Raw genomic sequence first — 24,047 nt, 5'->3', positions numbered from 1 at the left:
TTGAAAGAATCTGACGGTGTGATTAATAAATATTTTTTCTTGTAGTTTTCCTCTCCCTCTCTCTCTCCCTCTCTCTCAACGATGACTAATCATTCACTTATATCTTCACAATTCGATGATTATTCAGAACTATTATTATTATTAACAATAATAACAACAACAACCTAATTCGTGTCACGAATTTTTTCGCCTCTGCAGTTATCATCTGCATCTCATCATAGCTATTTTGTTCTGCGGTCGAAATATGCTCGGAGTTTCGCTCCTCTCGGATGTTCTCTAAATAGACGCGAGAGACTCGTAGACTCGTTCGTCTCGACAGACAAAAAACAAAAAAAAGAAAAAAAAAAAGAAAAGAAAACAAGAAAAACGAGAACTCGGCAGCATCAGCAGCAAGGCTCGCGGTTATAGAACGTTTCGATGTATGATTTTTCCCCCGTCCCTCGATCCCTGCATCGTCCTCCAGCATAACGCATCTTCATGCCGTCGTCGGCACGCGAAATTTATTATTTATCATAATATTTTCCGTAAAGATTTTGAGAAAAAAAAATTTTCAATCCCATTGACCGACGGAACTTTCACCGGAAAATTAGATCGCGATAAATGTTATTCGCTTGCTTGGTTTTATTGTATGTACAGGTAAAAAGAAAGGGAAAGGCAAGGAAAAGTGTGTCTAATTCGATCTGATCAACAGATACGGTTTTTCTTTTTACATAAATGTTTTATCAGCCGATTGTGCGAAGCGAAAGAAATGAAAGCAAAGAGTTGCGAAAAGAAATGGGAAAAAAAAATAAGTAATCTGCGATACACGTATAATGCAAAATATGTAATAAATTTCAGAAAAAAAGAGGGAAAAAGAAACACGTTAGTGGAATAAATTGGTCGCAAGCCTGATAAAAAAATTTAAAAAAAAATCGTGCTCGTTGACGTTTCAATCTTTGAAACTTGAATTTTGAAATGTGTATATATATATATCACTGTAAGACAGTAATTGGCACGAAGCAATTTAATCATCGTCGGAAGAACAAGAGAAAAAAATATCTTCTCTCTTATTCTTTTTCGATGTGTGTAGAGAGACGCGTTCGTGTGGTTTGATCACGTAAACTCGTATTATCGTGAGCATTAAATTCAATCCGGCACTCTATACTGCAACACACGACGCAGAGTTAATTAAGCCGATTAGATTCGTCGTCGAGTATCGTCTTCAGTTCTGTAATCTGTTACAGGTATCACGCATGCACAATGAGATATATTATAGGTATACATCATGATGCCGGTATGTTTACACGTATACGAAAATATAGACGAAGTTGAAAAATATCAGGAGAGAACTATTTTTTTTTTTTTGTAGGTAACAATATTTTGTAAAAAAAAAAAAAAAAAAAAATACAAACAAAAACAAAAGGTCTCCAGATATTTTATACAATTTTGCATATTTTGAGAATTATCGCGACTTAAAACCTGAAAAAATCGAAAATGCTGAAATAATCGTATTAAATTCAGAGAAAATAAAAGTTTTTGTATGTACATATATTTTACAAAATATTGTTGCCTACAAATAAGTGTCTCTTCATATTTTTCGTCTCTCTCTATATATATATATATATATATATATATATACGAAAACTCGATAGCAACATCTTTAAATTTAATCCGATCTAGCTGAATTTTGTAGATTTTTTTCATTATCAATCCTAAAAAACGTTAATTACGAGGAATTCGCATTGAAAAAAATAATTTTGTTTTTGTCGAACCACTCTGATGTACGTATACGTTAACATCTCGCTAACCAGACGCACACGAATCGTATAATATGCCTGTATACCCGTGTATACCGTATACGATACTTCTATTATACCCTATATTCTACGTAACAGCAACAGGCAGGCGAGTATTTTCAACGGGGAAAATACGCGCGTGCGCGGGTCAATAACTTTTATTTTTCATACCTGTGTCGTCTCGTCGTAGCCGTTTCCGCTTCTTCGCTTCGGCTGTGCGCAAACGTCTAACGTCACGTATAATGTGTGTTTTATACCCCTTCCGGGCAGGATATGCTCCCTACACCGCAATCGTGTAAACGTAACTAATTCATAAACACGAATCGAGCGGTTTTTTTTTTTTTTTCTTTTTTTATTATTATATTATTTTTTATTTTTTTTTAATTCTTTATTCCCCCTCCCCCCCAAATATTTCGTCGCGCTGATCGAAGCATGAAATTATATACGTATTAAAAATAATGTGTAAGAAATTTACATTATTTTATATGTATATTGAAATACGTTTAAGTTGTTGTTAGGTGCGTTTAATAATCGCGAGTATTGCAAATATTACAAATATATATATATATATATATATAATATCGTGATGGCGGATGCGACGAGTCTCTGCAGTAATGGCGGATGTAACGGGCCAGTAAACCTCCTCATCCTCATCCTCATCCTCCTCCTCCACCTCCACCTTCTCATTGCAAGTTTAGTTTAGTGCACTCCGCGCTCTCTGCACTCTCTTATCTCTTCCTTCCTCCCTCCTGTATTACGTTTATACTAATACATATGCATGTATAGGACTAATCCACTTATCTGGCGGTGTATATATGTCACGGTATATGACGTAAAAGCGGTCGTTTGTCGTTAGTCATGTAATCATAGTCGGTGATTTTTACAAACTTTATTGTCGCATCTCAAGTATTATATATATATTATATATATTATATTATATATTATATATTATATATATATATATATATATATATTGTGTATATATATATACACACACAATATATTTGTGAATTACGTCACGTGTCGTATCAAATTAATTAAATTTTTATTCAACACAATTTTTATTTATTTTTTTTTTTTTCAATATTTTAACGTAAATAAAAAATTACCGTCGTGGAATCAACAGAATAATGGTATTATTATTACAGTAATAATTGATTGTTGTTTTTTTTCCCTCTTGTCACTATTCTTGAAACTCCGTAAATCGGAATTATTTGTGGGAAAGATAAATTGACGTTTCACAGTTTGGTTTCGCCGAATGATTATTATTATACATATATATATATATATAGATGTAAATATATATATAAAATACACTTTACATAGGTATAATATGCTGTTATATTTAAACGGAGACGTTGCGCCTGCCCGCCTGCCTGTCACGAGGTATAATAATGACTTGAACCACCCACCAACAATTCAATTCGTTCGTTGAAGGCTGCTGTATAATAATATGGAGTAAATTTTTTTTTTTTTACCGACGTAGGTATAGCAGCGCCGTGACTAATTAACAATTATCCCACAACCGCAGACTTTCGTTGTTCGTTCTTATTCACGCTGACGTATACTGTGTTAATAAAAGTCTCGTTTGTGCAGTTGCGGTAAATTTGATTATTACTATTGTTGTTATTGTTGTTATTATTATTATTATTATTATATATATATTTTTATTTGAAAGTTTTTGTTTTCCCCATCAATAATTTTGCTACGATTAAAATACATTTGTTGCGATAAATTCTCTTTGATCTTTATTATATACGGATAAGTTCTAGTTTGTCTCGTTATTTCAATTTTCTTCTCCTTTGTTTCGAAATGTAGAGATAGAGAAAAAACACTTGCATGATTCCATTAACTCACTTTTCGTCTTATTTTGTTTTGAAGTTTGCGTTCCAAGCCATCTGTTAATCACCAACCTTCTTTGTCTAACGAATATTATGATTATTATTGTTATTATTGTTATTATTATTATTATCATTATTATGAGTCTCTTCTATGCGCATCCTGTCGTCAAACTGTTAGGTTTATTACATATACATACATATGTATACATATATACACATACACACACATACATTATACATGTCTTCCTAGGGAACTCTGAAAATTTGTTATTCTTATCTTATCACGTGAGAGCAAGCATACGGCTCGTCGGTAATTTCTCCATTTCTGTTTTGAATTATGTAAATATACGTTTGTAAACCTCTCTATCTTGTGTCAAGGTTGTGAGGAGATCTTTATTTATTTTACTTTATTTTTTTTTTTTTTTGCAAATCATCTACAATTTCAGTAGCTATATTTAGATATTTGAACAACGAATTTTACCGCTGTAATTATAAACCTTCCAGGCCCTGTTATTAAATCGACGAAGTTTCGACGTTGAATAAACATTGCGATACTCGTCGACGAATCATTATCATACAATTTGTATTTTGCATTATTAAACCATACGTAATACCTTATTCAGAAGGAATTTTTTTAATTTTTTTTCTTCAACTGTTACTGAAAAATTCCGAGCTACGTTTGTCCTGAGTTGAGAAATTTAATTATAGACTATTGGTAGCGGTTGAAGTTCGTTCAAATAGACAATGAGGCTGACGTTAGTAACGTTAACGTAACGAAACATCGGGGAAAAAAATTAATTATTATTACGCAATTTTAAAATGCTTTTGAAGGAATTAGATTTTCAAAATAAGATCATGTTTCGTTTATCATGGTTTAGTAAATTTCGGACATTGCTAAATGTACGAAGTAACGATTTTTCCTAAACATGCATCGTTACAGTAACGTTACTAACTTCATTCTCATTATAGACGTGTATGTTTATAAATTATATAATATCTATTATAATAATGATACAAGACGAGGGTAATCAATAAACATTTATACTTACATACTTATAAGGTAAGTGTACCTGTTATGGACATATTTAGACCCAATTATTGAACCTTTTATTTTACAAAATTATAAATTGACGGCACCAATTGTGAATTTCTCCATAACTAAAACCAATTGCTAAAGAATTAAACGCTACAAATTTATTTTCTGGTAATCCTAGAACTAAGGTTGAATCAGATTTAATCAAAAATGGTCAATAATTAGGACAGGATGAATAACTGGGACATTCAACTTGATCTTAGATTAGTAACGCTCTTAATATCAAGTCGAAGTCACTTCATCAATGCTTCATTATCCAACAAGCCGATCTTTTTACAAGTATATAGATTCATTTTATTTTCACAAGCGTAAAATGTTCGTAAAAAGGAAAAAGATTGTGAATTATGCGATGACACCACACCCACAGCTGTAAAATTCTGATCCCACGTGATTCACGTAATGGTGAATAAACTTGAATGAATAGATTCCGTTTGCGTCAAAGTTGGGAAATGAGAGAGAGAAAAAGGGTTTAAAAAGACAACCTTTCTAGTATGTGGTAGAAACTATTTTGGAGTAAATTTGAATAACACGAGTTGACATGTCGATGTGAGAAAGGTTTTTTGTTTTTTTTTTATTTTTTTTTCCAAGTGGAACCTTGAAAATTATCCAACTCTGATTTTTCTGACCCGCTTTCAATGCGGTAATTGTAATAAGTAACCTGACGGATGTAAGCATATCGTTGCTAGCATCTGTGATACCGGAAGTATAGCAGAGGACTGGTTATTGTTCCGGGTACATGACGGAGTGCGATGCGTGCCCGCATATTGTAACTCGGAGGGCTGAAGCAGACGACGAAAACGGACGTGAAACCCGAAAGCCTTAAAACACCGAAAACCCCGTGCAGCAAAGGCTCGTAACCATAAGAAACCCCAGAAGTTTAAATACACGGTCATTAGATACGGTTTGTCTCTTGTTAATATTCCGTTTAGTCACCGCACGGAAGCTCCGTCGGTAAAACAGTCGTCTCGAATTACATACCACCCGCGCTTAACTTAACCTAATACTTTCTTGTATCTGAAACTAATTGTACACTTATGAATTGTTAACAGGAAATTTGTAATCTTTGATAGAGCAAGAGAAAGAGAGAAGTAAAAGTATCTACGGACATGATGTGGAACGATGCAATTTCAGGAGAAATCATTATTTTCAATTTTGAAATTATATTGTCCAAATTTCATTGTTCATAATAAAGCAATAGATACTAATTACTCTGAAACATTTTCTCCTATTTTCAACTCTCTCAGTCATTCAAAAATTACAAAATATTCATATATTACATCTTTCAGTGTTTAATTTGTTTATACGTCAAAGTTATCAATTTCAAGGCCATAATTTTTCCGTTCAACATTATTGGTATACTCTGCAATATTACGTTATACGCACCTTATATGTTGCAAGAGCTGCCCCCGCCTTCTTATAACATATATAACATATATAACGTATGTATACGCTGAACCATTTTATCTGTGGCTATAAATTCGTTAACTACCGCGCATTTTCAAGTTTCCCTTACATACACATATACAAAAGGCTTGCTCAAGGCTTTGCACTGGTGCAGGTGACGTGGGTGGTTCAGCTTCCTCGAAGATGTATACATCCAACATTTTCGATACCCGTAACCTGTGTAAACCGACCTATTCCGACACGGACGTCGGTTCACTCGTCGGACATTTCCCATTTATTATTCATCATTTTATATATAACTTGGTAGTACGTTATAATTTTTATTATGCATGACGGTCATTTTAACATTTTTTTTCTATATCAGAATCAGCTGCTTGAGTTCGGAATTTTTTCATACCGGAAACGTGTTGTGTATGCTAAATATGCTTGAAGTTAGAAGAAAAGAAAAGAACGAAAAAAATTATCGAACAAAATGAAGTGTGAATGCAGAATTGACCAGTTAAACATATTATAATCGTAGACTATTTAGATCGTGCAGAGACAAAAAACCAAAGAATCGTTTATTACAACAACTGAAAACTCTTCTTCGTCATAACATATGAATTACAAATTATGTTTACACCAATTGTAGGTTTTACACGTATGCATACGTGTGTTAATGTAACGTACCTCACACGTGTGTGCGATATAATATAATATGCGAGATGTGGGACGTGCGATGTTGCTCGGCTATCAGGACGACGTAACTCGTTGGCGTACCGAGGGTTTTTATTGAAAGATTGACTCAATGAATTTGCGTATCTGCGGAGAGCTGTATATGTATGTCTATCTATCTATACACGCAGCTGTCATTGTCGATAGACTATATATATATATATGTTATTTTATTATACGGCGTGTCAGTCGTGTGATTCCTTGATGCGTATATACATACATATCATAAGTCGAGAACGTTCGACGACCGGTTATACGTTAAATGCACAGTCATCGTATGGCGAAAAGTTTAGATATTTCGAAACTTGAAATAAAAATAAATCCTCCCGCTGCAGCTTTTCGATTTCTTTCCTTATTGTAATCGTATTACTAAGGTAAACATCCGGTTGCATTTATATAACAAATTCGGATAAGATTTTGTTGAAATTCGCCTGAAATTCGGCAACCTTAATTACAGAGTACCGATCATAAGGCTGAAGTTAGTAACGTTAGCGTAACAAAATATTTGGGAGAATAAAATCACCGTTATGCAATTTTCTAGTGACTTTGAAGTGGCTAAGTTTGACAATATGAATTACTTTTGCCTCGATATAATTTACTGCATTTCAGAGATTCCTAAAATTACGAATTAACGGGTTTTCACAAATACAAATCATAACGATAACGTTACTAACTTCAGTCTCGTTACCGGTCGTCGTTTGTTTCGTGATTTATACGATTGGTCGCAAGAGTTAGCAAATTACGAACAACGAGACAAATGACGAACGGTGCAACTTACAATCATCGGTTGCCGAAATACAGGCGGATGCCAGCGAAATGTAAACTGAATTGCATAAATCCAGGCGTAGATTTACCGTGTAATGTTGAGTTGGCCATTTAATGTAAAACTTAAACCTTTTCATGCAATAATCCGGTACACAGGTTGCATTATTCTTTCCCTCTGCATCGTGTACTCAACATTCTTGTTATTCCTTCCTTCTTTGTGGCGTTTCTTCGATTTACATAACCCTAGCAGCAGCAGCAGCAGCAGCAGCAGCAACGCGTTACGCAAAGGCCAACGGTAATTATCGTGCCTACAGTTCAGTTACAGGCCGGTGAATTATACGAGCCATATTATAACGAGGGACAATCTTACCTCACCTTACTACTGCACTACGGTGCTTTAAATTTGTACAGATACGATGATAATGAAGCTCTCTACAAGTTACTGTGTGGGTATAAAGGCCGCATTTTATCTCATTTTTCGCCTTTTCATTCTCTCGTTAAACGTACGTAGTTGTGTTTGTTGTGTACATAATGTTACAACACAGTCTGAGGAATGCGCGCAGAGAAACAGGGAGTCTTGGCCCTAATTATTTAAATAATTATAAGAAATATTCTAGGCTTCGAAGAATTGTCCTGGCTCAATGAAATCTTTTATTGTTAATATCTTTTTCATATAAATTACGTGATATACTTGCACGCGTTCCCTTCACTTAAGGTATGTAATCATTATCGTGCTACAGACGATTTGAATGACGGTGAAAATTATTTCTTTCTTGTGTAACTAGAACTTGCAGAACACACTGTTTTATTTTGTTTGTTCTCTTCAATCGTGAAGTCTGGATCGCTACGCGTCGTTCATAAGTGATGATTAAGCCTGGAGAAGTGAGCCGTGAAGGTTTTTTTTTTAATGTCAACAATAAGAAAATAAGACTCGCATATTTATCATGCAAAATATTCATACCTATAAAGTAACGAATTGAAAATTGTCTACGTATCTAATCGGTATTACATGCGTGTATTTTTTTTTATTGTTCACAAGCTATAATCATGTGTCGCATAAATATTTTTCACATTTTTTTATTATCCTTTTAGATACATACTATATGTATATAGTACATGTAAACATACGTCAGGTGTAAATAATCATTATGCGGAAAAGTTTGCACAATGCATATTGCGTTCTTGAAATTTCCACAGTTGAGAAAAATCTGTGTAGTTATATTTGAATATAATAAGGTAATTTTGTACAGCGTGTATTAAATTTTATAACTAATCTGTTCTTTTTTTCACGAATGTTTTTTTTTTTCGTCGCACTTAGTAAACCACTTCCTCACAAATTTGTATCTCGTGTCTCGCACGATTATCTTTACACGCAGCACTTGTGTTATGTTACTTACATTATTTATGTATATTATACATCGTCATATAACGTAACGCAAGCCACAACCCATGTACACCAATGTTGTATGATTTGAACAGAAGTGACGACGAAAATTTTCCAATTTTTAAACGGCGTAGGTTACAGCATATACATATACATGATATACATACCGTACCTGTTTGCATGCAACAAAATTAAATATATCGTTGTGGTGAGCATTGTTCAAGGATTTCGCACATTTAGGTATTTGCATTCTGTATTGAAAAAGTAATACTGCGAGAAAATTATCCCCGTAATCACATGGAGCAAGTATGTGGATTTTAATTTTTGAAAGCTGAATAGAGGAAATGATATACTGGTTTTATATTTTAAAGATGTATTGTAATCAATTCATTTATATTTTAACAGTTTTGTCCACATGTCGTTGTGAATATTCATTTTTCATATTTTTATTTTCACATGTATATATATATTCACATAAACTTCCGAATAAACTCGTTGCGGCCCATGAAACGTACTGTTTATCAGTAACTCCACGATGCTCCAGTGATAATAAATTTTAATTCAGCCTGCCCTCGGTTTGATTAAACTCAATTGACAGTGGTATGTATACAATACAAATTCTCGACAGACTCGCACCACTATATAATGTGCAGCAGTAACAGCAGCAGACGAGCCAGATAAACAAAATTTCATCGTCAATTGGCAATGTGTACTAGTGCATAAGAAAGAAAAGTATTCACAGGGATTATGCTGGTAATTAATAAACAGTACCAACTTCTACCAGCCAAACTATTCCTCGAGATGATGCTTTTTTTCAGTATTTACCGACAGAGTAAAATATGTCACTTATTGCGACTATTACTACAAGTCGCACAATTCTACATGCAATACCAAATACAAATATCGAAAAAATTTGATTTTACGCATTAATAGTTGAATTACTATTTATTGCAGGAATGCATTTCCTGGCCTTCGTCATTCTCCCACAGATCAAAATAAAGGCTTTTTTTCAATATTTTTGGTATCGCATGACGTAGAACTGCATCCCCTGCACGGCATTTTCACGTCGGTAATTTTCAGCATTTAATAATATATTATAAAAAGAGTGAATCTGTACTCTGCCGGTAAAAACTTACTACTACAGTATTCTCGTAAACTCCATCGGAGCTAGAATAAGACTGGCGTAAAGATTCTTCTGACACATTTACTTTCTTGCGTATGCATGCGCAACGTTGAGCATACATTGTATAATGCCTTATACCACTTAAGAGGGAATACGCGTCTGTTCATCCGTCCATGCATGCGTGCCTTAAATGCGGATTCCCTAAACGGGAACACTACGCAAGGCGTAGACGCTATGTATGTACACACGCGTTTCCATCCACCCATCGATCTCGATCGCTCTTCGTCTACTCCCTCCTTCTCCGTTCCTCCCCTTTGCGATCCGATTCGGTCCGATCAGTAACCACTCGCTCGTTCTTTGTTCGTTTCCGTTAAACGGAAACACGCCAAGCCGCCGTTTCAATACCCCGCGGACAACTCGCCTACTGTAGACTTCTTCTTTCGACGCCGTGCCGCGTCGAACACACGATCAATTTCTAGGGGGTATTATCGGAACTGGGAATTCAGGCGCCAGCTCAGAGTATATGTTATTGAAGATGGCCTCGCGTGTACAGAAAGTGTGGCGGAGGAGCGAGAAGGAGTGTGAGTCAGAGTTATGTGCCAATATAACTTGTCTCTCTTGCTCTACATTTGATTGGTCGATACGTTTTCTCTCAGCTAAACAAACGTAGAGTGAGAGAGACGGGTTATAGTGGCATGTACACTCGGGGACAATGAATCTGAGATGGTTAATTTTTTACACTAGGCAGTTATATTGGCAACACAGAGAAACCTACAGCGACATAGTCGGCCAAGCGCGAAACTAACTCAATCTCAATAAACGTAACCTTAGAATACGGGTCAATCCAACAAGTCATTATCCCCGCGATATTCTTGTACGCATCCTATATCAGTGTTAGTTACGCATATGAAGTACATACAGTTACACAGTTACACTTACGGGCAACTTGCGTTTAACAGCGCCACCCTTATTTGCACTCAAAAATGGCTCACTTTTTCTAACCCTAAGATATCCCTTTTTCTGTAACCCCCATAGCCTCTATACTATATCGCCTCCTTGACGTACGTTCTAAAAGACGCGCAGAAATACCTACTACATGAATATTGGTTCAATTGGTTAAGTAGCCTCGAATGTTAATTGAATATCGCGAAGCGACGATGTCTGATTCAAGAAATTATCGCATGTGTACGAGATGGAAAATACAAAAATTGGAACAATTTTTGTAATGAATGCGTTGAGAATTTAAGATTGTGAAATTTTAATGCTGCAATTATATCACTTTACGAAACATCGTTATCTATCGCAACTTTAATACATAGGATTATCTGAAATTCGACAAACTGTATTGAAGCAAAATATATTACTCATACTTTGCTATAACTTGACTCCTTCAAAGTCATTTAAGATTTGAAAAATAGTGATTATTGATTCAATGTTTCCGTTTGGTACATTTTATCGTTGCTAAAACTACAAAATCGTAGAAATTTGGTTATGCAGGTGTAATTATTATTCATCTGCATGGGTTTCCGATAATTAACGTATTAATCAACGGTCTGCAAAATCTAACTGAAAAAGACCCTGCAGATTTTGGCATGTACTCAAATTATTATGCAAGCCCTGAAGTACACGATAGACCAATGTTGTAATATTTATATATTATACGCTGCAGAATAATTTTCGAAAGAGTACAAAAACTTTTAAGTGTATTAATTAAAGTAGATTCAGCGTTCGTTTTTAATTCGCTGTATAATCTTAATATACACAAATAGATTGTGCGGGAACGATCGTGTTTGAAAATGATAAAGTTTGAAAAAGACGAAGGGACCAGCAGCTACAACAGCGTTTTACAACAAGGCCTTCTGTATCTATCAACACTTTCGAAAATTACGTACACTGCACGTGGAGTCGGCTTCTGGCTCTTTGGTTCTTCAAGTCGTCGAACTTTCCTCCTTTCTTTCTCTATTTCTGTATATACATGACATGAGCCAATCGTCTGTATGCAGCTGCTGCATCCTTAACTTGAGTGTATCGGGTGGTGGGTCGAAGGAGCAAGAAGCAAAAAGGAAGCGGGGGAGACCCTTGAGATCAGAGACGACGACGACGACGGGATGAGGGTCCATTTACAATCTGTTTACAATTGGTAGCTTCTATACGTCAGCTCACGTTTCTTCATAAGCTGTCGTGAGACGTCGTTCGTGTATGGTTGTGTGTGTGTGTGTGTGTGTGTGCGTGCGCATGTAAAACGGTACATGCACTTCGGGCGCGAACTCAACGCCCCAAGTGCAACACTTTGATATGTCTCGTATACCTATATAACACATTATACAGGCATAACCATAACCGTACCAACGTTATAAAATACAAAACACCGGATCATGAATCGCGGGGTCTTACATTATCTGCAGACTGCACACACGTGTATACAGCTCTGTATTTCTATTCTTCTCTTCTTTCATAGTTTTGTATAGACTCCATGCAGTTATACTCTTGGCATTATACGATGTAACCCGAGCCTTTACAAACTACAAACGAATCTTCTCGTACGCTGCATTTACGTGTAAAAAAATATATAATTTTTTTTTGCCTCAGAGATCAAAGAAAACTTTGGCTTATATTAGTGCATCGATCTGTAATGAATGTGCGCTTGGCTTAATTGATCTAAAATGTTTTTATTCTCTCTTGAGTCAAAGGCACTTACATGTCGTTATTGTAAACGATGACTTTCTTCTCTTGGATCCAAAGTTACCAAAAATATACATGATTTATCATTTCAAGATGTTTGAGACGGGCAACGATAAAATCGCTTGAGACAGATTGACCTCGTGCATATGTATGTTATTTGGTTAGATATAAATGCACAAGTGCTACGGTTCGTTATATCTCTGACAAATTACTGTGTCGCCGGCGTTCTTGCAACGGGAGCATGTGGCTATACTATTTTTGATCATGCTGCAGAGATCGTGGACCTTGCACTGTGCATAATAATGCTACTTGCGCGTTATAACATTCTATTTAACACACTTATTTCTTCCATGTATCATTGATACAAATAATTTTTTATGTTTATACTTCATTCATATAGTATATTTCATTATTTTCACACTTGAAATGTTTCTTGGGATATAAATTTGAATCAATTCGTTCCACATATTACGCTATGATTATCATCTATCTGTCTTTGATCCACTGAGCTACAAGTGAGGTTTTGCCCAGTGTACGAAAAAAGAGTAATTTAGTACATATTTTCTACATTAGATACGTCCTGAAATTTATTAATGATATTATTCTTAGGTGATTAATAATTTTTGTTGAGTGAAGAACTCACATATTCTTGTTCAGTAGGTGCCTTTATGTATTCCAGGTCCAATCATTGTTCATATATTAACTCATCGAAGACGATGAGTATACATCTTAACTATACTGTCGTTTATTTGGAGACGCGATAACGCGTCACGCACATGCATCACGCGTATTTACGCTTTTATAACATTGACGAATCTTCTCACATTTTTTTATTGGTCCTAATTTTTTTAAAAACAAGTGCATAAACCTACGTGTCAGATGATTCAAATTATTTGTGTAACACGAATCAAATGCCCAATATTGTTTTAAACTTGCTCAAGATCAGAGTTCGCATTGACTTACAATTACTTTGACATACGTACAAATTATCAATTATTTATACGTACAACGTTGAATCGTTACTCACACACGGCATATGTTCGTTTCGTTGCAACTTATAATATATATGTGTGTAGTTGAGGGGGATATAAACGTCGCTGACGTTGACCTTGACCTTATGTACCCGCGAGATTGTTCTCTCAAGGGTCTTATTGCTCCTCACGGTGCAATGTGTGAGATACGACGCGGATTGATTACATGCATTGTGCGTATCTCCTGTTTTACTTATACACATTATATTATCTTCTACGCCCGCGGACTCGACATATCCTCATAGTGTCTGTTCTCCTGATGATTATCAGTATGGTGCAGCGTTATCACCCGTTATCGTATATAAGAAAAATAAATTAAAGTCACGATTAAGGTCATAATGTCATGTGTAGACATCAGGTTTCTGGGTAACTTGTATTCGGAAAATCGTGACGATTCATGCTGAGAAAAAACCATTACTTCGCAACTTTGAAATTGTCTTAAATTCAGTAAACCGTAATAATACAAAACACACTCATATTTCCAAATCTTAGTTTCTCAAAAATCAGTATAAAATTAAGAAAATAATGATTTTTTTCTCAATGTTTCGTTACGATAACGTTACTAAGTTCATCCTCGTGATATTCTCTAGCCCAATGACGATCAACATATTATGTCATGCTTTGTCTTATGAAAATACGCGATAGCTTTACAAATGGAAGAAAGGACAGTTTACTTGGTCCGCTATAGTTTCTACTGTGTTCCCAAAAACGTCAACTTTCGAATTGTATAACAAACAACGACAAAGTCTGTGTTTTTCCGCATATGAACTTATTTTTGTTTTCCTCACAATGATACTGGGCTGTTAATCTTTCCGTTTGAGTTATTTATGCAGTGTGAAAAAAAACTCGAATGAGAAAATTAGCCTGCACTGAACATCACCTAAGTGTTAATCATTGATTAATTACTGATCTTTGCAAATAAACTTGCAAACTTGATGCTTCGATCGTTTCGTTACAACTCATCTTATAATATTATATCCTCGCTGACGATGAGTGCAACGCTCTTAAGTCCTAGCGATGATCGGGACTTAAATATACGTTGCAAGGCATGCACATGTGTGCGCCCATCAGTCTGTACAACCAATGCGTTTCACTTCGTTGTTATTACAGTCATAAACTACATAACCTCACTCAAAGTAGGTAGTGCGAATCTCCGTAAATCAGAACGAAACACAAACTTCAGGCATATTATTATACAGGTATAAGTTTTCACGATCTATTTTTATTATTCACTTCGTACTCTGTGGCGAAGGCTACTTTGTCCGAACTCTCATTCAGTGACGGAATCAACGACTTTCGATGTACATATAAATATAAGCGTTTGGTTAGGTTAAGTTATATTACAATGATCGATAGATTGATGGATGGTACAAGCCCTGTAAAGATTTACTCAGAAAATATTTCTCCATGAATCTGAGCAGATGGCTGTTTTAACTACTTATATGGGTTTCGCAAATTCATTCCATTCTTTAGATGTGGCTCACTTTCAATCGCGTCCTCTAACACAATTCGCACTCGCTATACATATGTATGAACAGAGCATACGGTATGTGTCTATATATAGGTATAGATTTATACTTATATGTACGAAATGTATTCACGTGCCGTATTTTATTACGTGGATACGCGCTAAATGGTTAGCAACAAGTCCGTGTACCTGCTTCATGTACACTTATATCTGAAGCATGCAGTGAACATTTGGAGTTGCGAAGTCAATCTGAATTATTAAATTCCAGTTGTTATATATGCGTACATCTCGTGACGTCTTATTATTTCTTTTTCTTACCTCGCAAGATTTTGCATACTTCGTGCATAACATACATCGCCATATGCTACGAAGAGTTTTTTTATGGAACTGTTCCGTATACAATTTAATACAGGGTAAATCAGCCTGCAACTATGCAATTCGGGTTACATTTTACCAAAATCCGCCTGCAGCTCAGGCAAATCGGAGTACATTTTACCGATCGGCATTTGTTTCATTGTTTACGATTGGCCAAATCTCTTCACTCTCTCCAATCGTGGACCATGAAACAAATGTCGATCAGTAAAATTGATGTAACCTCAATTGCATAAACTCAGGCAGATTTACATTAAATACTCGTGAAACGTTTCAATTAAATATTTGGCACTGTCTTGCATGTAACGCGTATTACAGTACATTTACGGAAAGTCAATCATTCGTTATTCGATATGCCTGAACCACTCACGTTCTTCGCTGTTAATTTGTGTTAATTTGTTACGCACGACATATTGTATTCATTTGATGATCGCATCGCCGTCGGACCGATTACGTTTTTTATTATTGGACTCACAGGAGATTTCCATAAACCAGATACACCCACCTATGTTACTATGTTTACTATTATCTGAGTTTATACGTAATCCAATGATGATAATGACGAGCCGAAAACACGACGCTTGAAAAATTTCAATGCGTAATAGTTGTTTCTGCCACTTAATGACTCATTGTTAATGAATTTTCAAAATTTTAAGGAAACTACAGGTTTTGTATTTTTTTAAATTTGACACACTTTTTCCGAATTCACGATCAAACTTGGTTTAAAAAGTCTTGATCTTCCCAGTAATTTCGCTTTCAAGAGACTGCATTTTGTATTTTATTTTATTTTCCAATAGGGTCAAATTCTGATGATTCTAAATTTTTGTTTTGGTCCATAGAATAAACTATTGTTCTAGATGACATTGACGAGAAAATTTTGGGGCACTGGCTTGAAGTTTCGGCAAAGACATCAAAATCAATTTTCAGTTAGTTGCTTTCTCTTGTCATTCCCTCTGCTAATAGCATTAATTATTCAGTAACATATTCATGATCCTCAGAGACACTAGCTGACATTTTTGTCTTTGGGTTTATTTTTATTTTTTTGCAAGATTTCTGTTATATGTGTTATACCGCATTCAGTTCCAAGTAATGAAGTATCATGTCATGCACTTATTTATGCATATACGACTTACGTGTACTTAGCAATGGAGAATTCTACATAGGTATAAGCCGATCCACGTCGAACGAATCTGCAGTCACGTCTCGTATATATAATACTTTTAAAATTGCATAATCATAATTCTCGGTGTTAGATTTCCGTGCCAAAGCGTAAATTAGTTCGATATCGCAAAATTGATCGAGCTATTTGCAATAAAAAATATATACAAAATTTTATTAACAAATTAATACTTCTGCAACAAAAAAAAAAATATTTCAATTTGTGCATAATGTAATGCCAGAGATTTGGTAGAAGGCAATGAAAGTTGATAATGAAAGTTGATTTTTTATTCGCTTATTTAACAATTAATTCTTTCACAATAATCTGGACCATTCAAAATTATACTGATAAAATTGTTATAGGTTCTCCTATGAGTATTCTAAACATTATCAAAATTTAATGTACGCTTTGCTTTCTGTTTTTGAGCTATTGTAATAAAATGCCTCTAAACTTGAATAGAAAATATCCGCCCTCGGCAACTCGAAGAATTTCGGAAAGATTGTTGACGATTTTAAACTGAACAAACACATGAATTGTGTTATTGAAACTGATTTTACAATCTTATTGCTCGTCTTGCGTTTCATGTGACAACCATGATTTTATGGTGCATCACACCAATTACAGGCTGGAGTCCAGATTCTCGAAAAATATATTGAAAGTCTGTTTATTGTTGAGCATGATTCATTCCAGTTATCCTTCTTATTTCAAGTTATGTTCACTTCTGAAGATTTCGAATCAACTGAATACTATCTCCCTGTTCGATAAATCCTTGCTTATATTTTTAGTTGCTAAAATTTACGCAAATTACTCTAAATGAACTGATAAAAAAAACATGCGAGGGTGAGACTACTCACGTTAATGTACCGAAACATTCACAAAAAATGACTATTTTTTAGGTTTAAAATAATTTTTAAAAAATTGTACTTATTTTTTTTAGCTTTATCACACTATCACAGAATTTCAGATAGTCTCTAGGTATTGAAATAACGATCTTTACATTGACATTATACGAACTTCAACATTATAAAAAGCAATATGCAATGTGAAAGAAACAGGGGGAATTTTAAATACTGCTTGAGATTATTTTGTAACTTGATTTGCGAACGTTTCTTCACAGTTTTCTTCTTCCTCATATTGTTCAAAGTAGTATTTCAATTCTATAAAAAATGAGCGAATAGAAATTTCTTTTCATGCGCTGGAAAATCTCCGTGAAAAATTCTACTGAATATTGTTTTCCAGTTTCGTAGCTTGAAACTGTGACAATACTCGTTGAAACACGCCTTCAACAGTGACCACAGTTTTCTAATTGATGGACAAATATCGTAAATATTCGTCGCGCCGCGCCGTCTTATCATTATCGCGGTAGGAAACAATGCACGGGGGTCTATCACTATATTTATCCAATATTCATATTACACTTGTGCAGATGAAAATATTCATTAGCGATGCAAAGTATCACTCACATTAATATAAATAAAAAATAATGAAGATAATAAAAGTCTTTCTCATTATCTGTTACAGAAGATTTCTACCATAGCTATGAAAGCTTGAACTTGGACAAGAGGTCTGCTCCAGCAGTGCCTGTGAATTTAGTCCTCTACGATGAACCAGCGACCAGAGTGCGGCGTAGCTTACCGGAACCAGCACCGGACCAGAACGCAACTTTGGATGTTGCAACCACACCATCGACGAAAACAACAGCGAAATTGAACAGCAGTTTTGAAAATGTTGCATACTCAACCGATAACAATACCAAGAATTCTACGTCTCAGCCAACGTTGGTTACAACGTCTCAAGTCGTTGTTTCGCAACCATTGAATGCTGCTACTGGAAAATCAGTTGTAAGTTAAACAAATATAACGTGTTTGTTGATATCCAAAGTCTGGCTCAAATTAGCTTAGAGTTATTTACAGCAAGTCATTGCATATTATTAGACAATCACATTATTGACAATAATTAACCACAATAAACTACAGCAAGAGTTGTTGGGGGATCATATCTGAATAGTTATGTATGTGAATATGATGACCCTTGCACTCTCAGTTCATTTTGTTTCTTTTCTTCATTTACTGTTCTCTTGTTTAATTTCAACTTTGACATATTCTTCTGGAATTCCAGGATCATCCAAGAGTATGGGCCAACGCAACGATGAGGCCGGTTGTTCTGGAGAGTCCTGTTAACAAGACTGAAGTCTCGGCTACAAACACAACCAAAAATATGGACGATTCGATTGGCGATGATATAAACATTAGTAAATTTGGAGATCTTACAAACACTACGTTGTCTCAGAATAATATCACTAAGACCCAGGAAGATCATCACATTTATTACAACAGCACGATATTCACGGATAAGGTCGAGGCTCAGAAGTTATGGGTCGACATGGACAATCATCCGCAGCTTGTAGTCAATGAGCTTCTCAGTGACAGCCATAGGAGAGCTGCGGTAAAAAATAATTCTTAAACCATCCCTAGGATACAAGTATTGAGATACACTGATCAGAAATTATTTATCACAAAGTTTTGTGCTTGTGATGTGATCTGCTTGACCTTTGAGTTTATCTGGTAACCTTCCTGGCACTTTTATAAATCTATAATACCGTCTGATTCTCATTTGATTTTAACATTCTTCTCGTTTTTACGATGAAAAAGTGAAAATAAATATCTTATGACAGATTTGTTTCTCCCACAGACAGTGAAGTTATCATTTGATTTTCCATTCTACGGACATGATGTCAGGAACGTAACGATAGCAACAGGCGGCTTCTTGTACACTGGCGAATACGTGCACAGCTGGCTAGCCGCAACTCAGTATATTGCTCCTTTGATGGCGAACTTTGATACCAGGCTGTCCAATGACAGCTATGTCAAATATGCAGATAATGGTGTGTAACTGGATTTTTCTGATATTTCTTCCCTCTGTCTTTTACTGGGAGAAGCTACAGGTTATGAAGAAACAAGTTCAATCTTTGTCCAAAATTTACAGGCACAGCCTTCACTGTGGAGTGGTCTAAAGTGGCACTTCAAACGAAGCAAGACGTTGGAGACTTCACTTTCCAAGTGACTCTTCACAAAAATGGTGATATCGTGTTCGTTTATGCAGCTATACCACTGGACATTGAAAAAATCGCAGACAATTTGCACCCTGTCAAAGTCGGGCTCAGCGATGCTTACATAATCGACAGAACTGTCTTTTGTGAGTAAATTGCGATCAATCGATGGAATTTGATAGATAACCAATTATATTTAAAACTACTTTGTGAATGCAACGCTTTTAACAGAACTAAAATGTATACATACGTGTCTTTATTTGAGCTTTTTGTATAATTGCTGTAAAGTGTTTGCTTGGCTTGGCAAAATTCAACTTGTCAGATACGTACTTGCATTGCAGCACCTGACACTCATTAATCTTTACTTCAAGTTTTGTCTCTGGGTCTGCGCCAAGTTTCAAAATAGATTCACATGCATCCGAGTATTTAATACTTGCAGCCTTTTAATGTTCGTGCGTTGTAACTGCAGGGACATCTGTGCAGCTTTTCCTTGTCAAATTTTTCTCTTCGATTTTCTCCGCAGGCACAGCTGCTCAAGATATCTTTGCAGTACTCTGTTGCTAATTTATACTCCGCTTCAAATTTCTTGAAAGATAAACAGCCTTGAATAATTTAAGTAAAATGTCTGCCTTGAATATTGACAGATGTTCGACGCAAGACGATTTACGAATATCACAGGGTAAATTTCATGAACCAGGAAGTAAAAAATTGGACCGTAATTTACCTCCATGCATTACCAACATGTCTGAGAATGGACAACTGTAACGACTGTCTGAATACATCAATCGACTTTAAATGCAAATGGTGCCCAAGTTTGAACCGGTGTAGCACTGGCATTGATCGTTACAAGCAGGAATGGCTTATGAAGAGATGTGAAGAGCAGAGCATCAAGGAAGAGGAAAGCTGTCCCGTGACACCCTCAACGGCCACAACGTACGAGGAACATGAAGTCCATAGTCATGACCATCACAACAACACATTTGACGTACAAAAAATTATGCATACAGCAAATGCTCGCGGCCCTTTGCCTCGTGAGTGATCCTTGTTATAGCAACGACTCATAGTCATATTTCAATTTCGTATATCTACCGTTGATTTACTGTTTTGCAGCTACGAATAAAATGACTATGGGGGTGTCTGGAATAATCGGAATTCTCTTAGTGGTCTCGCTAATCGTTGCCTTAATTGGGTGGGGCGGATATGCTTATCGCAATCCACACAGTGCCTCCGGTCAAGTACTCATCAGAGTGAGTATATCTGTGATACTCCGTTTGCGAATCGAGGTCCTTTAAAGTGGCATTGCTCTTTCTCTGTAGTTGAATCACAAATTATGCTCAGTTTAACTGAATTAAAAGACTCTCATTTATGTTACATGTAATTATATTTTTTTCAGTATCGACCAAGTCAATGGAGTTGGCGGCGAGGAGAAGCACGTTACACAGCCGCAACAATTCATATGTAATGAGGTACCAAGACAATGAACAATAACATCTGACAGTGAAGATAGTCGGGCTGTCAGAGAGACATGAACTTCCTACTTAACGTATACAGTACATATACTATAGAATACACTACAGTAGTGGACCAAGTCTACTGGCTAGAAAAACCGAATTCTCAGCGTTTGTGCGAAACTGCCGATCTGCCAACAAAAATTAAACCGCATATAAACGATTATGAATAATAATTATGTTGAGCCGCAGAGCTGAAATGAATATTATGGTATAGTATATCGTCAATGGAAGGAAGTGTATGTCAATTAGCAATATAAGTCGTCAGAAGATTGAATTTATGAAACGAATGATACACTTTGCATCGGATGTGTGTAAATGGAAAACTAGTATGCATATGATCTTAGCAGTAATACTTACGAATACCCACGTTTCGCGCAACTTTATTTTATACGAAACTTGCAGCCGTGTACGTAATATCTTATGCTGTAGGGTCTCATGATAACCGTTACAATTATTCGACATGTGGGTACTTTGTACGTTTTACACGATCTAAACCAATCTGACGAACATAATTTTATAGATTATAGTACTCGCGTATCCCGAAGCTAACGATTTATATGTTGTAACAAAGGGTGAAATCACCCGTTTTGTCCCCTTTTAATGATCTTGAGTAGTCATCGTAGATAAAAGACGTTTATAAACCTCTTATGTCTTTAAAAAGAATAAGGTTGCTGCGTCAACCAACATTATTGTAAAAACAGTCTTGTTTGAGACTTTAAACTAGAAACACGTTCCCTGCTATTAAAGCTTTTTCTCAGCATTTTATTAACGCCTTTGATTTTTGTCTCGTTAATTAAGCTCACAAATCCTTATTTTATTTTCGTAACGTCTAAGAACGTTAAAATATATTATGGTGAACAGTTTCTCTAAAATAACTTAGTATTCTGTATATTGACAAAGATAAATGAGAGATCGATCTAAGCCAACGCATTTATCTGATCACGTACAGGGAGAATAATAAAAGGGTGTAGAATTAATTTATACACTGAAACATAGTTCGACTACATTTTCATAAACTTAGAAGTCACTACGTGTGCTTTTGGGAAGAAAAGAGAATGAAGAAAAATGAATCAAATGAAATTGAAAGTGCCTTGAACGTTTTATACTATTCGTTATCATTATAGCTTTGTCCGAATATACCTATGTACGTGCATTCACGATCCCTAATTGACTATTGTGAAATAATTTTTATACGAGATCTGACCGAGCATAACGTATCTGTTAATTTTTATTATTATTATTAAAAAAAAAAAAAAAAACTATAGATAGGAGAAATCGAATAATGTTTTTTATTTACATGTCTTATCCTTATTGTCAAACCGTCAAAGTCATGTGAAATGAGTTCAAACTCTCCAAGCGATGAACTCTGGTAGCCAAATTCATCATCTACACATAATGTAAATTACTTCAGTGTGAATTGTCCAATTTTCATTCTCATTAGTATACCTTGAATTTAACGCCCATAAGAACATTCCCAAATCTGAATAATTATTTGGTCGGATCAATTGTGTGAAAAAAGTTTCTTCATCGCTGAAAAGATTTTTTCGACTTGCTGGATTATGAGTGTGGCAACATTGAGTTCTGCAAGTCTATAATAGCGCAAATATACTATGTAATTTAGAAGACCACAATTAAAGATTACATGCATCTTTTGTGCAACACGTATATATATATATATATATATATATATATATAGTATACAATATACATAAAAAGGGATGATAAAAAAAATTTTATAATGAAAAAAATCACACATATATGATATTTTGGAAGATATCTTCATAATTGTATATAGTAGTATTTTAGAGCAGTATAATTTCTACGTATATATGGCTTAAGAATTGTAAAGTGAAAAGAAAAACATTCATACCCATTTTAAAGGTGCCTTGAGCGTTTTCCTACATAAAAAATTATGATGATCATTAAAACTCGCAGCTGATCAAAGCGAAATTCATTGATAAACTGAGAAAACTGTGAACCTCGTTACTATAACTTTAGTGCCTAAATTGTGTAAGCTTTGACGCCAGCTTTTGAAAATCTGTAAAAAAAAATATGTCTAAAATGTAATCAGATGTTTGGAAGAAATTACAGAGATTGAAATAACAGCCCAGTGAGCTGATTGGGCGTTTAAACTTACATCTTTTCATCGTGAATATATTGTGAAATGAGAATAATCATGATTTATGAAAACCAAATCACATATAAAGTATAATTACAAAGCGTAAATGATTAAAATTTATAAATTTACTTAAGCTTATATGATTTTATTATGTACGGTTTTATTCATAGTATGTGATAATAATTGTTTTAATTAATATAGCGATTAAACCAATTTCTTCGTCTGTATTAGCTTATCTTTCATTTATTTTATCTTCCACTATTTCATACAAATTTTCGCATAGAAACGATAATTTAGTCATGCGTGTTTAATTACAATGAGCTGGAATAGAGTAGATACAAACGTAGACTAAAGACCAATTATCTCAATCAGCAAATAATTGTCTTGCAAATACCTGTGTTGTCCAGATGTTTCTCTAAAATTCATCATTTGATGAATTTTGCAACAGTATATAATTGGGCAATATATTTGTTACAATCGCGAAAATGCCTAATCATGGTTTCGTCGTGACTTAATAATTCCTGTGATGGACATATTATTATCATGCATTTAAGACT

The 24,047-nt window shown here is 35.0% G+C and overlaps 1 protein-coding gene across 1 annotated transcript in view; it reads left to right on the top strand.

The window, feature by feature from the left end:
• Positions 1 to 23,717, top strand: part of LOC124303213 (plexin domain-containing protein 1) — a 28,092-nt gene extending 4,375 nt beyond the window's left edge. The window contains exons 2-8 of the mRNA XM_046760170.1: positions 18,333 to 18,652; positions 18,930 to 19,256; positions 19,503 to 19,695; positions 19,797 to 20,006; positions 20,505 to 20,891; positions 20,971 to 21,107; positions 21,254 to 23,717. Of these exons, the coding sequence (XP_046616126.1) occupies positions 18,333 to 18,652; positions 18,930 to 19,256; positions 19,503 to 19,695; positions 19,797 to 20,006; positions 20,505 to 20,891; positions 20,971 to 21,107; positions 21,254 to 21,322 (1,643 nt within the window). The 3' untranslated portion in view covers positions 21,323 to 23,717. The remainder of the gene's footprint in view (positions 1 to 18,332; positions 18,653 to 18,929; positions 19,257 to 19,502; positions 19,696 to 19,796; positions 20,007 to 20,504; positions 20,892 to 20,970; positions 21,108 to 21,253) is intronic.
• The last annotated feature ends 330 nt before the right edge of the window (positions 23,718 to 24,047 follow it).

Source organism: Neodiprion virginianus, chromosome 4, assembly GCF_021901495.1.
Source record: "Neodiprion virginianus isolate iyNeoVirg1 chromosome 4, iyNeoVirg1.1, whole genome shotgun sequence".
Taxonomy (NCBI): Eukaryota; Metazoa; Arthropoda; class Insecta; order Hymenoptera; family Diprionidae; genus Neodiprion; species Neodiprion virginianus.
The sequence above is the reverse complement of the archived record's forward strand: the minus strand, read 5'-3'. Positions and strand labels throughout refer to the sequence as shown.